General features: G+C 44.6%; 1 protein-coding gene across 2 annotated transcripts in view; it reads right to left on the reverse strand.

Moving 5' to 3' along the window:
- The window catches only part of LOC119396998 (unconventional myosin-VI), a 195,676-nt gene extending 182,552 nt beyond the window's left edge, over window positions 1–13,124 (reverse strand). Inside the window, exon 1 of one of the 2 annotated variants that reach the window (XM_037664409.2) lies at window positions 12,926–13,124. Coding sequence is in view for 1 of the 2 variants with exons in the window: in XM_037664408.1 (XP_037520336.1) it covers window positions 12,673–12,697 (25 nt within the window). In the remaining variant the exon portion in view is untranslated. Of the gene's footprint in view, window positions 1–12,672; window positions 12,713–12,925 lie in introns of those variants that run through there. The other variant, XM_037664408.1, reaches the window with a different exon arrangement.
- Window positions 13,125–17,565: the final 4,441 nt, after the last annotated feature.

Raw genomic sequence — 17,565 nt, forward strand, 5'->3', positions numbered from 1 at the left:
ATTATTTGATTAGTGCACATACAGAATATTTCGCTCATGTACAGCTTTGTGTTTCTGTTCGCTCATGCTTGGTAACACTGCCTGTTAACTTTGCATTTATGGTGCTGTATAATTTCATCAATGTAATTTACGATTTCTTTTGTTGACTTGTTTTTGCTTATGTAGTTTTTTTTCTTTCTTTTCAACTGTTTCTTTTTTTCCATGTAATTTACTACTTGTAGAAGTGCTGCTTTTGAACCACTCTGTAACGTCTAACAGTATGAGTAAATAAAAATTGAAACTGAGACCAGTTGGTAATAAACAGACTAATTAATCACCTGTCACGTACTGCAGCAAGCAATGTGCCGCGTTACGACTAATAGGCCCCCCAGTAACATACTGCAGCAAAAAAAACTACGAACCAAAATTTTTGTGTCCCCCTTTAATCACTGGATGGGCATAAATTCTATAAATATGATGAGAGGCTTTGGAATTGTTCTTCAAGAGGCTCAACACACTGGTAAGCAGAGCAGGCAAGCTGCCTATCCCCTTTCCTCACCCATGCATATTCACAATGGCAGCCATCTATGCAGGAGACCAGTGAGTGGGCTATCAACTAGGTCTTATCACTTTGACAGACTTATCCATAACCTGTAGCGCTATAAACATTACAAATACAATTACATCATGCTCTTTTTTTCTTTACATATACAGGGTGTTTTAAGAAATGTGCTTGAAAACCATCAAAAATGAGGGAAACACATTTGCTCGCTGCTATTACTTTTTCTGTGGTGGCAGAAATCTTCAGATGACTACAGACAGTGATGGAAGAATTCAAGTCCTTCTACCAAAGAGACCATCGCCATCTTGATGTTTCCAAAAAGTGGCCGCGGTTAACTTCTCCCCTACCACCAAATACTCATTCTCCTACCCAATTTCTTTCTTGCTAGTTTTGCATTAAAGTCACCGATGAATATGATGCACTGGGTTTGGACGCTTTGCATTCAGCATCTACATAGAACTGTTTGACTTCTTTCTTGTCATATATGGCTGGACACTGGAATGCAGTTTTGTACTACTTCCAGTTTAAATTTCCTGTTATGACCCTTCAGGTAGCATTCGACTCCACATAAAATGCACCACACAGGGAGCCCTCAACTTGCATGAACAATGGCACAAAGCTTGAGCCGACAGTCATTCAGCCACAATCTTAAACAGAAGTCCAGTAGATGCAGGTTACAATGGCATGCATGAAGAAATAAAAAATTGAACACACAAGCACAGTACAGGCAATAGATGCTCCGTCTCACTTATCTTGTGGGCCACAGATGGCAAAATTGCTCCTAAAAGTAAATAACTTACATTACAATGACTTTTCAAAAATGTTATTAAATTACACTACAAAATATAGCAGGCCTAAAGTAATGACGTTGCTTTACTATTAATTCTGAAAAGTAATGAAATTACCTTGAAATTGCTCCAACAAAAGTTCATTCGTGCACTAACTATGGAAACTTTGCTTTCAGCATAAATACATTGAAATCTCTGAGATCTTTGCTCACCTTCACAATTGAGGTTTGGCACACAGATTACCTTGTCATTATTATTTTTATTTCTGTTTTTGGTCCATTCTTTTATGCCATAACTTAGGGGATGTAGACATGCTGTACTTTAATCAAAAGTAATTGGGAAAGTAATGAGTAATTTTCTTGAAGTACTCACTTTAAGTAATTCATTACATACTAAATTACCAGCCCACAAAAGTAATTTATCATCTTACTCCAGGCCCATAGCCAGGAATTTTTATCGGTGGTGGGGCAATTGCTGAAGGCCTTGATTACTTAAGGAAAGCACCTATTTTTCAGTAATTCGTACACCCCGCCACCCCCGTCCCTGGGCTATAGGCCTGCCTTACAGTAAAAAGTAATTTAGTTATTGTAATTTCATTAATTCCAAGTTTACTGGTTGCACCAAGAGAAAGGAGCTTATTTCGGTGTTGCAAGAAAAGAGATCTTTTGTGGTCAGCAGCAATCAAACTCCCCTGGCTTTAGAAAAACAGCAGCAGGTAGTTAGGCACTCCCATGGTTAGGTGGTTGCAAAGGCACTTCACCTCAAATGGATCTGCAGGCACTTCAACTTTGTCTCGATTGCAGCAAGTGTTTGGTTTGATGCTTGGCAGGAATAGTGTGCTTGACCTCCAAGAACACTTTAGTTCAGTTTTATTTGCAACATAAAGATTGTAAGATAATGGTGCCACTTAGATTGTTACAGTGTAAATCTCTCCCACGCTAAGACTGATTTTTAATTATCTCAGAGTTAAAATGATTTTAGATAGTTCCTCACATCAGAATAGGCCTTGCTTTTATGTACGTTAAAATTTTTGATAGGTTCCTCAATCTTAGTGATTCCAAAAAGAGTGTATAGTCAGATTTTTTCTCTCACGTATTTCCTTCATACAGTTCTTTGTTACCTGTGGCTTTTCGCAGTAGGATGTAGAGCTCTGCACGGGCCTGATTTGTCGGCCCAGGCCCGCTTTATGAAGCCCGAGCCCAGCCCGGGCCCGTGGTTTCAAGCCATGGCCCGGCCCGGGCCCGGTCGTACATAACGAACCCAGCCCGGGCCCGGGTGTGCATGACCGAACCCAGCCCGAGCCCAGCCCAGGCCGGTGGTACCAAGCTTAGGGCCGGCCTGGACCCGGGCGTTCATTACTAAACTTATCAAGCATGCGCGTTTTCATGACCAGGCCCGGCCCCGGCCCGCTAGAGGATATTAGTTGTTGATGATGATTATTAATGATGCCTTGTGCCAGGGTTGCCAATAGTGGCTACTTTTCGCCAAATTGGCGAATTTGAGAGGCCCATGGCGACCTAAAATTATGAATGGCGACATGGCGAATTTTTGGCGATTTTCGGCTTAGGTCTCCACTGAGTTATGCATCCTGAGCCCAGTGTCTTCCCAACGAATGAGCGGCAACATTCTCTGTATTTTTCTTGGTTTTGGACCCCTGAGTAGAATGTGCGCATTAAGCGTCATTCGGTATGTCCGTCCCGTAACTCGTGTGTATCTCCTCAATTCATCTAGATCCAGGAGGTACTGGAACGTACCCCAGCGACATTCCAGCAAAATTTAGGTCAGCGGACTGCCTTGCAAACCGCGAGGGGGCAGTGTATGACTATAAGTTTATGGCTATAGGTGCTTTAAGCTTCTCTAAAGTTCCGCTTCTGAAGGAGCTAGACGACGGGTTGGCCGCGTGCTCCGACCATTTGTTCCGCCAAAGCTCCAACTGTTCTGAATAGCTTGGCAACTTATTCACTCTTGCAGTACCCCCAACTCAGCTCGTAAAGACAGCTTTGGAATAGCGAAGAGAGGTGGATACGCGGCTATTTGTGCAGTAAACAAATATTTATTGGGGCATTTTCGACTGCTCTCGGTGAGCGTGTGCAATGAAAACAATTGGTATATAACATTTTACATTGTCTATATGTCCATTAATAACGCATTGGATTGACACGTGTAGATATTATAAGTGACTATATGAAAAGGTCGGTGGCGTCCGGTATCATATTAGTTCACACCGAAAAGGTGTAAGATCACTAATGATCGGTTCCTGTAAGAATTCTCTCGAGTTACCTTCAATAAACCTTTTAATCATTTTAATTCATATGAGGGTACGTAAAGCTGTCTACAAACAACGCTTTCACGGTTTTCGCTTAAGGTTTAGCACACTTTTACCCTTGAAACGAGCGGACAGGGATGGAAGGATATCATGAGCGTTTCATTCATTCACCCTTGCGCCACCACGCACGTCTTGCGGCTAGTCAGGGAAGCAGCACCATGAACTGCCATGGTGAAGCGTGCGATACGAGTGGCATTGAGAAACGTCAATATAATTTAAGGGTCTTGGATGGTACTGTATTCTACGGTGCTATACGTGAGTGGAAATTTTTATTACTAGTTATGCCGCACATATCTAGAATGGCGACTTCTTTGGCGAAATCTGTAAAAAAAATGGTGACTTTTGGCGACTTTTTGCTCGTCGTTTGGCGACATTTACTCTAAAGTCAGTGGCAACCCTGCCTTGTGCTTCGTCGCGGGCGATCGGACGGAAAATCCGGTGTGTACATGCATCGAAATGTTGCTTTGCGCGTGGTGGTAGCTCAGCGGTTAAGCTGTTTCGCTGTCAAGTCCTGGAACGCGGGTGCGATTCCCGCGGCGTCGGCATCTTGATGGGGGTAAAATGCAAGAACATCCGTGTACTTATCTTTACGTGCATGTTAAAGAACTCCAGGTGGTCAAAGTTAATCCGGTCCCCACTACGGCGCACCTCGTAATCATACCGTGGTTTTGGCACGTAATACCAAGGAATATAAATGAAATGTTGCCTATATGGCACATGGCAAGTCATTCAGTATAGTGAAAATAAAACACAGCAACAAAATTTATTTAAAAGAAGTGTACAACTAACATGAAAAAGCGGATAGAAGCAAACCTGGGACATTTTCTTTAATGCTCTTTTCTACACTCACGTTGGAAACATTAATTACACAATCTTTTTAAAAGAGGCTCCTGATTAATAATTTCTTGCAGCAAGATAAAAAACGTTAACGTTACATATGGTGAACAGCCCACCGAAAGCAGATCAAATATAAATCGTTCATATTATGTTGGGGTCATTTACGCAATGCAATAAATGACCCCAAAATTGTCCTCTGCGTAATGACCACTCAAGGACGACTACATAAAAAATAAGAAAGCACGCTATTTTCAATACGGCATATTTTTGGTCATTGGTTTTTCGCCGTTCGTCGAAAATTTTTGGTGTGCCTAAAATCACGTGCTTGTTACGAGACTTCACAAATCTGTGAAATCTAATGGTGTTAAAATGACTTGCGCACATTAAACAGCGCATTACTATGCTGAACAATACCTAAACATTATTTTTTTTTAATAGCCGGACAGTGTCTCATTCCGAATGTAATTCAAAAGGCTGCCAGCCAATCACATTGGAAGTGGCTACATATATAGCAGCTGGTGAGATGGTTTCATATGAGTATAATAAATATTTTCAGTTGTAGTATAACGATGTTGAGCTGTTCGTGCACGTGTACAACTCTGTGAACTCATTCTTGCTGAGAGCGATTAAGAGAGGGATAGAAATAAACAGCGCTGCGTGTGTGTGCTTCTTTGCTGTCCGAGTTGTATATTGCCTTGTAGAAGTCAATTCGAGATGACTGAAGACCAACTCGCCCGGCTGTCACTTCAGTGTCCTTAGTTCTGAAAACCCCGATGGCGGGAGCGAATCCCGGCTGCGGTGGCCGCACTTTTGATTGAGGCGAAAATCTTTGAGGCCTGTGTACTTAGATTTTGGTGCACGGTAAGGAACCCCAGGTGGTCGAAATTTCCGGAGCCCTACACTACGGGGTCTCTCATAATGATGTGATTTTGGGACGTTAAATCCCAATGATTATTAGTCCAGAAAACCGTGGACCTTGAGGATTTCCCTGGTCGGTATATAGATCAAGTTGTGGGACAAGCTTGAAAGCTGGGCTTCACAATGTACTCGAGTCGACTGCCTTGTTCCTCGCCTTGTACCGAGCCGCCGCGATCGTTGCAATGCAAGCTACCATGTGATAATGAAGGCCAAGGAAGGAAGACCTTTATTGGGCGAGTGACTTTGGGCCCTTTACGGAGCCTGGGCCACCGCACAGCTATCACATTGAGCCTATCTGTTTATAGATTAATCTAAATACGTTGGCAAGGTGAAGCAGATTAATTGGAAGCTTAAGCAGAAACATTCTTTAGCTCCCCCAATGTGGCCCAACTAAAAAATGGGGGAACGCTTAAGCTTTGCCTTTAACGGTTGAACGCGATAGCTATATCCGGCCCCATTCTCATCGCGCTCTGTTTCGCCTGTCATTATGTTCAGTCGCCCAGCCAGCCAGCCCCCCCCCCCCACCCCACACACACGTGGGGCAAGGAGGGCGCGCGCACACACACACACACACACCCTCTTCAACAGCACTTTCATGACCACAGTGTACCCACTACGTGTGTGTAAGAGAATGCGCGCACTAATATGTGTGCCCTTTGTAACATGTTCGTAAGGAAATACGCGCAGTAATGTCTGTGCCTTTTGCAACTGGTGGCCGGCTTTAAACCACCAACTCTTTATGCAATTCACATGCTGTGACGCCCTGTGGCAATGTATGCTTGCACCACGTTTTACTGCGATAATACATCTCGTACTGTGACGCCTGTACACAGGACGTGTAGGTTTGTGAAGCATGAAGGTTACTTTCAGTGCAGTTCCAAGAAGTGGCGTGCTCTCTGTGTTAGAACACCTCCTTTGTCATGCCGAAGGCCGAGGTTTGATTCCACCTCGGGTACATCATTTTCTTATCATTTGCATCCATGGCGATTTTTTGGTCATGAACAATGATGATTTTTCGCTCACAATCAATGATGTCGAAGCCGACACCGAAATTTCTGCGACACGGGCTCTTTAACGCTATCGCGTTAAAACATTCAACAATTCTACACACTCATTGACTCATAGCAAATTGGATATAGAGCAACGGTGATGCTATTTCTTTCCTATGAAAGAAAATGAATTTCCTGAAACAGGAAGAGCGTTTGATCCACCCATGAAACGTTTACTGGTTCCTTCCCGTAATTGCGTCGTCGATTATGTAAATTTCAGGCCAGGCAGAGCAGAATAAAATTGTGAAAGACTGCTCTAACGTTAAGAACCCCTAGTCAGCCTTCTCTGTAATGCTGTAGCGCAAAGCGTCGCAAAACGACTTCTTCAGTCACAGCCACGGTGTAAGAAAAATACTTCAGGTGTTGACACTCCCTGCCCGCCGCGACGGAGAGCGCGTCCAGATAATGTTCGGCTATAGTACATGCGCCTGCCACAGTTGCGTGAGAGGTGCTGCGGTGTGGGAGCCTAGGGCGACTGAGCGCAACGAGGCAGGGGCACGTTTTAGAGAGCAGCTCTTAGGAGCCTGTTCCTGTGTTGAGTGGCGTTGCCGTCATAACCACATGAACGAGTATGTGCCACAGAAATTGGGCAAGCCCCACTACCGTGTCCAACAAAAACGGAGTAATGTGCCACAGGAACTGGGCAAGCAAAGAAGAAGATGTGCGTGGGTTGAAGGCGCTCTTAGGCGCATGTTCCTGCGTTGAGCCGTGTCACCGTGCAGAAGAAACACATCGACAGCCTCCGAAACAAGTGCCAAGCCATGCACGAGGCCATGGAAATGACCAACTATGATTCAATGGTGCAGTTCTGGGAACATCATGGAATCATATAAAAAGCAGAGTACATTTCGGTTCTCCAAGTAGGTGCTCCTCGCACCCTCATGCTACCCTGCAACCTGCAGCAAAAGTGGGTGTCTTGAACCTATGAGTGGTGTCCACCCTAGATTCAAACATGGATCTTCAGATAGCTCTTGACATTTACACATGTGCCGCTTACGTAGTGGAATATGTAAATAAGGCCGACCGAGGTATGTCCAACCTGAAATGGGCAGTGCAAGAAATTGTCAAAGAGAAGGACGAGATGGATTACACACGGGCACTGAGACTTCTGGGTGTGAAGATGCTCAATGCGATTAAATAGTGGTATGCAACAGTACATACATACATCTCTTTCAAATTGTTTGTCTCAACTTATTGCAAAATCAATACCCCTAAACAGCTGCGCTCAGAATGTGCATTAGGCAGTATATCGTAATCGTTGGTGAATTTTTTTTCTTCTTTCACAGCGAAAGCTGTATATGGCTGGGCGAAACGAAAAACTGTTTGCCAGATGTTGTGATAATGGTCTCCATTGGCTGCGCCGTTAGTTACGTTGTTCTCTACGTCATGCCCAAGCGCACGCACTAATGGCTGCGCCGTCAGTGGCATCGCCTCTCCATCAGACCCAAGCATGCGCGCCAAGCACGCAGATGCTTGGCGGAGGTGGCAGTGTCGGCAGAGTAGCGTCAACATGGCAATGGCGCAATATGTTTGCCAGGGCCATGCCCGCTTTCAGCGGGAGTTTCCCGAGCAGCACTTTGGCTGTGACCGCCTATGGTTCGACAACAACCTGGCTACAATCTATGGGATCCAGTCTCAACAACAACGGAACAATGCCATGGAGGTACTGACATGATGGTTCCCCAGATGCTTCCGACGTCAGTCAGTTTCGGGTCTGTGGGACATGCAAGGAATCACTAATCAAAGGCAGTATGCCAAATTTAAGCCCCATTAACGGCTACGTTTACCCACTGATGCTTTCACATTTGCCCAGGCTCAACGTCATTGAGGAACGACTAGTGGCCCTGCGTCTGCCCAAACATGGCCCATTGCTGGCAGGAACGCAAGAAGGAGATGTTCGCAGTGACAACGTGACTCGGCAAGACAACGGCATTTCCAACTTCGTCTGCCCCCGAAGTTCATTGGGACCGCTTAATTGAGCTGCTCGAACGCATCAGGGTACACAGTGACGACACACAATGCTAGTTCGTGCAGGAGATGGCATTCCCCGAACTTTGGAACAATCATCCTGTGGTGTGTGCGATATACGTCAACAAGCTCTTCAACGTCATCCTCAACATCCTGAAAGATGGCTGGATTCCTCAGTTTCCCGCATCCTTGCGAGAATACAGGTAAAGTACTACTGGCTGCACCTTGCTGCCGCCGTCGCTCGCTAAGTAAGGCCATGCCGAGACTGCCAGCGATGCAAGACACCGCCGACATGACCAGCAGGCTTTTTTCAGCCAATTGAACCACCTCAACGACTGTTCTGGCAAATCGGGATGGACTTACTGGGCCCATTTCCGACGTCAAGTTCTGGTAATAAGTGGATCATCGAAGCTACAGACAACCTCACCTGCTAGGGCGAAACCCGGGCCCTGCCTAAAGGTAGTGCCGCTGAAGTAAAGAAATTCTTTGTTGAGAACATCCTGCTGCGTCACGGTGATCCAAAAGTCCTCATCACCAACAGAGGTACGGCTTTTACGGCGGACCTAACGCAAGCGATATTGAAATACAGCCAGACAAGTCACCGACGAACAACTGCCTGCCACCCGCAGACAAATGGCCTCGCCGAGCAGCTAAATAAAACCCTCGACAACATGTTGGCAATGTACGAATTCGACGTCGAACACAAGGAATGGGAATTCATCCCTCCATACATAACCTCCGCTTATAACCCGGCAGTGCAAGAAACAATGCACATTATGCCGTTCAAGCTAGTTTGCAGGAGCCCCTCGATGATGCTTGACTATAATAATAATTGTTGGGGTTTAATGTCCCAAAACCACGATACAATTATGAGAGACGGCGTAGTGGAGGGCTCTGGAAATTTTGACCCCCTGGAGTTCTTTAACGTGCACCTAAATTTAAGTACACGTGCCTCTAGCATTTTCGCCTCCATCGAAAATATGGCTGCTGTGGTCAGGATTCGATCCCACGACCTGCGGGTCAGCAGTCGAGCACCTTAACCATTAGACCACTGTGTCGGGTCGATGACGCTTGACGCCACGTTGCCGACCGTCAGTGACGAGGACAACCTGGCCGTTCCACTTAATGTTCAGTGCACCGAAGAGGCCCAACAGCTCGCCCACCTACGAACCAAGAATCAGCAGACGACCAACAGCTGCCATTACAATCTTCGGTGACGCTTCATGGAATGCCAGCCTCGTGACAGTGTCTGGGTGTGGACACTGATATGCCGACGTGGACTCACACTCCAAGAAAAAATAGAGTATTTGGGGAGTATTTCTGCCACACAACTATAGTCTTCATCCACCTTGCGTTAACACTGCACTCCCGGCACTTCTCGGTCACGAACGGCATGTGCTTTATAAACGTGACATGGCATTCTTGATAGGAAAGTGACGAAAGCCAAGCTTTCAAGAAAGGAAACGTGAGCAAATGAGATGACGATTATTGTAGTGTGGCAGAAATAGTCCCCAAATACTCTATTTTTTCTTAGAGTGCAGCGAAAAACTGGCGATACTTTCACCCACACAAGGTGCTTTGACCTCTTGTTGCTCTGTACTACGAGGTCATCCCGGATGGCATTACGAACTCTCAGTGGCGCCGCACACGACTTAAAGTCGTCCATGTCGTGCGCCTTAAACCGTTTTATTCACGTTAGTGAACCTGAGGACTCTACTTTTTATTACTGTCCTTTCTTTGTGTATGCATATTTTTTCCGCTTCCATGTACTGTTTTTTATCATCGGGACGATGCTTTATCAGAGGGGTTCAATGCCACGTGCGCTTCTTTTTGTATTTTTATGTAATTGGTCCGTTACACATATAACCACTGCCTTACGCAAACCACACCCAAATGCCTATTTATTTTTTATTCGTACAAATACCTTACGGGTTCCACGGTGGAACATTAAGTGAGGGTTAGTACATTTTGTTTTGTTTTAATGAGAGCGATCAAAGCAAAAGAAAAGTAAAAATAAATAAACAAATATCATGCTTTTACATAACCAATGCCTGCGAACCTTCCAGATTATTTTAAAATTTTCTGACAAGCTTGTACATTTTGTTTTGTTTTAATGAGAGCGATCAAAGCAAAAGAAAAGTAAAAATAAATAAACAAATATCATGCTTTTACATAACCAATGCCTGCGAACCTTCCAGATTATTTTAAAATTTTCTGACAAGCTTGAGCGCACAAAGCGCACAGGAAAGTTTATTCTGGAACTAACACTGGCCGCCTACGATAACACTAGATCCTTCAATGCCACAGGTATAAAAATGCTTATGGGCATTGCTGTTGATCAGATTACTCGACGGCCGACACTGTTCTCGCCACTATCAGTGTGCAGCTTGAATTGCTTGTACTTTGACCTTTCATTTTCCGGGCACAATTCGCCCAAATAAAGAGTTTCATATTTCCGAGTCCTGTTGGAGCCTTGTTCACCATCACGGCCACGTGACAATATTGGTACTGTTATTCCCTGTTGACAACGTGTTATGCTCAGAGATGAAAGATATAGGCTGGTGACCTGTGCACTTACTACACCTTACGATGACCTGAATCATAGAGATATCTGACGAAATGGTCAATCAAACTAGATTAGCTTGTTATGACTGAATTTGTTACATTTGAAAACTGATTTACTTCGAGCGTTTTATCTAATTTCTTTCCTGTGCCAGAAATAATCAGACCAGTATTCAGGTCACCCACCAGAACTAATCTGAAGCCATTGTCATCAATCCAACTCAGGTAGTTATAAAAAAAAAATGCAATACAGTTCCTTCCGGGGGCCAATAAACAACAACAAACCAGTATCACTGCGATGTGCAGTCCAGTGGCGTAAATCCAGAAAAATCACTAGAGGGGACACACATCTCGTCATGGCCATTTTGTTTTTATAAATACAGGTGTTATTTTTACTGATATAAAAAATTAGGCGAAATTTTTTATATCAGTAGGCGAAATTTTTTAGGCGAAAAATTAGGCGAAATTTTTTACTGATATAAAAAATTGGGCGAAATTTTTTAAAATAAAATTAAATGGCGAGCGTGGGTGCCCAGCTCATGTAATTGCACTGTTTTATTTACTCTTCTCTGAAAGCGGTCGAGCGGCAGTTGCAATTTCAATAGTCTCACACAGCTGAGGGGTATTGAACACAGGACCTACAGACTACAAAATAAACAGGCATTACAGAAACTTGAATGCACTATACTTAACTGCCAAGCAATTCAAACATATGATGTTTGAAAAATAAATCTCAAGGGGGGACATTTGCAAATGGTGTCCCCCCCCCCAGGCTGAACACAAGGGGGGTCGGGACCCCCCTGGATTTATTCCAGTGGTGCAGTCAGTAACTCCCAATTATCTTTTTTGTTGATGTGTGGTAAAGGTATCCATCCTGCCTTTAGCGTGCATCTCATCACATGCTTGTAGCCCTGTGTTTTCCTCGGCATATTTTTCTAGCTGCCTTTCCCACCAGGTCAGCTGTCGCCCATCCTGAAGAATAGCTTTTTTTTTTTTTTTAATGACAGCATGTGGGTGAGCACACCTATTCTGTATTAGAGGGGTCTTTAATGTAATGAAGCGGTGCAACTGTTTCCATTATCATGATTATCTCAACTAAAAATATCAAAAATTGAGAGCAAAAAAGCAATAAACTGATGACATTGCAATAATGAAAGCTGTACACAATGAATCACTACGCAAAACCTGAGAAATCTTGATGGTACTAGAATATGAAAAAGAAAACAAAATACTAGCAGAGACTTGCAGAAAACACAGTAATTAATTCAGGACATATGTGCAACGTACACCTTAAGAGCAACATTTTAACACCATGTTTCCCTTGCTTTGATCAGCATACGTCATCTTCCAAAGAAAGAATCTTCTTGTTCAAAACTGAAGCTTTCTGCAACGAATCATGGTGAAGAACGTAGAACTACGAAAGCTATCGGGAATGTTTGTAGGCATGACGTCCCTGGGAGACGCAACCTTGCTCTCGATTCGCAGGCGTTGCCAACCCCTCGGCCGCCACTTCGTTCATTAGAACTCAGCCATGCAGCGATGGCACAAAGCCGTTGCGCGTGCATTCCAAGCGTGAAGCTACATCCTAGGAATCCAGCTCATCGCCAGCACTGCACACGATTTTCAAAAAGCCTGCACTTCGTGTCTGTCGAACGGATATCATGCGGCCGCCCCCGTACATACCTGTTGCTCGATTTCCCTGTTCCATTCAGTGCGTCGAATATTTTGACGCAGTTCTCTAAACGTGTAACATTAATTGTGAACAACGCGGTTCGTCTGGCAGCAGTTACAACGCGTGAACATACTTATCGCTTTCTTTGGGTGAGCGCAGATCGAAGGACGACGGCGCAAGTGTTACCGCAAGCAAAGCTGTAACTGCGAATATCATCACGCAAGGAAAACCTCGGGACCGCACATTTCCCACGTATTTACTCACCACAGCGCCAGTAGCAAGCGCAGCTACAGCTGCCGATGTAATCGCGTGGCTTGCCTAGCTTGCCCACAGGTTTGCCCCCATGGATAACTATGGGAGCCGCCTGCGCTGGTTGCGCCTGTGGCCGTTGGTGTCGCCTTCACGCCTTTACGCAACAGGCAAGGCAACAGGTTCAAATACCGGACAGTTGGTGAAAAAGTAGAATGAACTATGAAAAGTTCATTGAAATGAAAGGCAAGGAAGAAAAGGATAACATTCGCTCGCTAACATTACATCTGTTGGCGATGCGGGCAGTAAAATTAAAGATAGAAACGTGGGCTGAACATACTGGCTGAGCTCTTGGGAGAATAAAATTTAGTTGTGAGCGTGTACTTGTCCGCGTCATATGTTATTCGTCAGTCTTCGGCCCTGTCCGAACATTTGCACCAGTAAATTCAAATTCTGCCTAAATAACATTTAATCTTTCCTAGAAATCTTCAAAATTAACATTAAACACTGTCCGCAAGTTTCTAATTTGTCAAAATGCCCGTAATGCCTGTAAAGGCAACAGTGACAATGGTGTACTGGAATATGATAGTGTGTCATCTGGCGCCGACAACGTGGTTCTTTGGCGACACACCGTACCACTGTGTCGCCACCTGTCGCCGCCTCCTGAAGTAATTTATGGTAAGCTGAGATACAAAGCCTCTGTGATTGGTAGTTGTAGTCGCCGCGCTGCGCTTTTACAATCCCGACCAACTCCAGCCGGCGACTGCAGTGCCGCGGCGCGGTCACGGCGTGAACTATCACAAGAGCGCAAGCTAGGTGCTTTTTCTGACGACCGCACGCGGCCTAGGCACCAAAATGCACGAACGTCCCTAGCCGTTTTAGTCCCTAAAGTCACTATACACGTCACGGCAGCTTTTTTTTCTGTTTTTGTTTTTCCATCTGAAGCCCGTTTGAAGGCGAGACAAGTCAGGGCGAAAACCGAAAGCACGCGGTAGATCATAGGTAGATGTTGTCCCGTGTTGTGTGGAAGAGAAAGCCTCGGATATCAACATTCCTTTCTCCGTGGAACATACGAACGTCGGAAAGAGCTCGGTCGCTGTCGGGCCCGTCATCATTCGATGTTGTTCGTGTGAGGAGGTGTTCGCCATTTGTTACGCGTCCATCTGCCATGCACACGAGCATGCGGTCATTTCGATGACAAAGCCGGTATGCTTCTTGTTTTGTGAACTTTCGTTGCTATGAGATAACCAGTCGGTGTCGTTATGCCCTGTATTGAGGCTTCTTTTTGCAACGTGTAAACGACTGCAAACGGCAAGCGACTGCATCGGCAGCTTCCAGTTGTTTACGGACGAGTAATGTACTGTACATACATGCCAATTATGTAAGTAAATTATGTTAGAGTGTTTCTGCGGCAAACACGATCCGCAATCGTTTCCTTGCCGTTCAGCAGACTGTAGTGTGGCAACAGGCTGTAGCCGCAGACGGGTTATTGCGTCGCTGCTTCCAATCATTTGTGCTTGGTCGGTTAATTTCGCCTGGAAAGCCAGTGCGAATGCATTGTGCGCTGTTTTGTTGAACTCCATCATTAAAAGCAAACTGGTATGTACCTTGATCACCGTGTAGATTCTTGTTTTCATCGTTTTCTCTTTCCCATTTAACAGCAAGAACGCGCGCAATGTTCAAATCGCCAAGACAGAACGTTTGGGCAGGTTGGTTCATTGTTGACGAGTAACCGCGCGAACACACCCACTAGGGCAGTGGTTCTGAACTGGGTGTCCACGGACCCCAACGGGTCCGCGACACTCATCAAAAAAAACTTTTTGGAGGCTGACTATTCCCTGCGACAGCGGCCCCTTTTCATTTGTGGTATGCTTCGCCGCGTAAAACTCCTGCACTGCGGCAAAGCTAACCTATAATTCCACTTCTCTATCAGATGGCTTCAAAGCTTCTGTTGCAGTTGTCTTCGGCATATGTGCGCGAGCACACTTTCTCTAGCTTTCAATATTTGAAGAACAAACATTGTTAAAAAAGAGGTTGAAGGTGGCTGCAGACAGCACAGCTTGTTAACAAGCTGTTGACATCGAATCGGTGTGGCACATTACTCTGACCATGCTTTGCCAGGGAGAAATAAAAGCCACCTGTTTCAGCTGCATGTTGTGTTAATTTATTACTCTGACCCTTTGTCTCTCACTGCAAGGGGTTCCCAGATCATCCACAGCTGAGAACCACTGCACTAGAGACGACACGGACACACTAGTGCTGACCAACAACTGGATTAAAGGAGCCCTGGAACGCCTTTTCATCTGCGAACTGCAGCGCTGTAGTGCGTGTAATGCTGAATACTGAGGTGAATGCAAAAAGAATGATCGAAATCAGTGCATTCCATAGTTCGAGAAGAAGCAATGAAAACTACACGCTTAATTTGTGTCGCAGGGCCCCTTTGATGGCAGAATGACACACCTTATATATGCCAGAGTGAAGCATGGGAAAAAAGGAGGGATACAAAACAAGGTTTAACACACAAAAACATTATTTTTATTTTCCTTTGAGATCCAAGATGTAACAGCCGCATCCAGAAGATGAAACTCAGCATTAAAGAGGGCAAGAGATGGGGCTAGTGCACTTATCAAATGCCTTAATATGATAGGCTTCTAAACTGATACGTGCAGTGCTGCCTTCACTCCTATCGCAAAACCGTCGACCCTTTAAACCGGGCCACACATTTTGCTGACATGAGCAACTAAACGTGCGTACTTGTAATCTACCTTTTGCAATTTTTGTGCGTGTTCCCCCAAATGGTGATTGACAAAGCGCCCAGTTCCGCCAACGTAGAACATCCCACATGACATGGGAATGCAATACGGCACTCCTGTGGAACACTTGACCAACAGCGTTTTGTGGTTCTTCCAGCATCCACATTTACTGGTGTTGCAAATGCATGGCCACAGCTTTCCCACCTTATTGGGAGTAGACAAACAAATGGTGACACCGTGCCTACTTCCCATCTTCTTAAGATAGTGGGAAACTATATGAACATATTGTACAACCTCTGGCCTAAGGGTCTTCCGGTGATGCTTCGTGGTTGCGCATCCTGTTCCACGTTTCAATTTTTAGCGGAGGGTTTCAGGAAGAGCAGTCAAGCTGAGTTGGGGAACCCTGCAGCCGAAAGACTGCATATGTGGTTCTCAAAATTGGGCACCATTTGATGTGGGCACGATTTTTTTAGAGCAGATTCCAGGCACATCAAAGCTGTAGCTCTCTAATTTGTCTTAAAATGTGCTGAATCAAAGGGAAGCAATCCCTTCTTAGCCCTCGGGTAGTAGCCCCAGCAAGCATGTCCTTCGCAGAATATCTTAAGGTCTAAAAACCGTAAAACCGAACGTCATCGAAGTTCATGGGTAAAATGCAACCCAAGTACTTGTGAGCTAAAAACAGATGAAACTTCACCTACTGTACAGGGGTAGGTGAAGTTGGTAGTTGCTGCACGAGTACAGAGCACCAACTCATCTGAGAGAGTTGCTATGCAATTGGCACCCACTACGTAATTGCATGTACAATTTCCATGTAGCACCACTCTGTATGACAGGTGTTGTAAAGAAACAATTGTGTTGAATGAGCGATAGATAAATAAGATTTTTTTTTTTTTTTTTATCTAAATGCAGTGTCCCTGAAATTTTGAACCATGTGTTAGTATAGTGATTCTAACAGAATGTTGTCCATTGTCACAGGGATCTCTTGGAGGCAGATAAAGTTATACAAACATAATAGCAGTCCTATATGCACTCTTGCTTCATGAATTACTTTGGTAAATAAATATGCTTTCTGTGTATACCTGTATGTACTTCCAGGAGCTGCTGCACTGTGTGCCATTTATTTAAGCCTGTGTTCAGTACTAGCATTGAGAAGTGAATGTTTACGCACACTTGGACACCATTGTGTGTTTCAATGGTTACATGTCTATGCATAGAGTCAGTGTTCCTACAACTAGTATATCAATAAATGGACAAGAGTTCAGTTGCCCACAAAGTAAGTGCATTGCAGACCATTTTGCCACATGCCTTGTGGAAAGTTATCAAGTCTCACAGAGCGAATTATTACCGCACCAGAACGTAGCATTCATTGAAATTTCGCACCTCACCCACTACATACAAATTTACCCTGTCACTTGAGCATGAGTCATGCAGTTGCGATATAAAAGTGCATCAACAATACGCCCGCATACAGCACCAGGCAGTGCCACAATACAAAACTGTCGGGCTTAGCTTATTTAATGGTTAGGGAAAAAGGGGGAGTCCAGTGAAATATGACAATTAAGTCACCTAGGAAATGATTTTCTCAAAGTCTGAAAGCAAATTCAATGCAGTATAGCTGGCACACTGAAGTACACATCTCAGAATATGGCTACTTGATAAAGAAAATGTAGTCAGTCCACAATGCCTGTTGCAAACAAACATATTTGATACAGGAAGTGACATTAGATGAAATATGGTGCACTATGGCATTCCCAAAAGCTTTTCCTGTGTATTATATTACATGGCCACCTGACATGCACTTTCCTGTGCGTCTGCGAGAGGAGTGCTTAAAAAGCAGCTAATCTCTCATCCAATAGCCCTTAAAGACCCTGGAGAAAAATGTGTAAATGTTACCATTTGCAT

The sequence above is a fragment of the Rhipicephalus sanguineus genome, chromosome 6 (genome assembly GCF_013339695.2).
Source record: "Rhipicephalus sanguineus isolate Rsan-2018 chromosome 6, BIME_Rsan_1.4, whole genome shotgun sequence".
Taxonomy (NCBI): domain Eukaryota; kingdom Metazoa; phylum Arthropoda; class Arachnida; order Ixodida; family Ixodidae; genus Rhipicephalus; species Rhipicephalus sanguineus.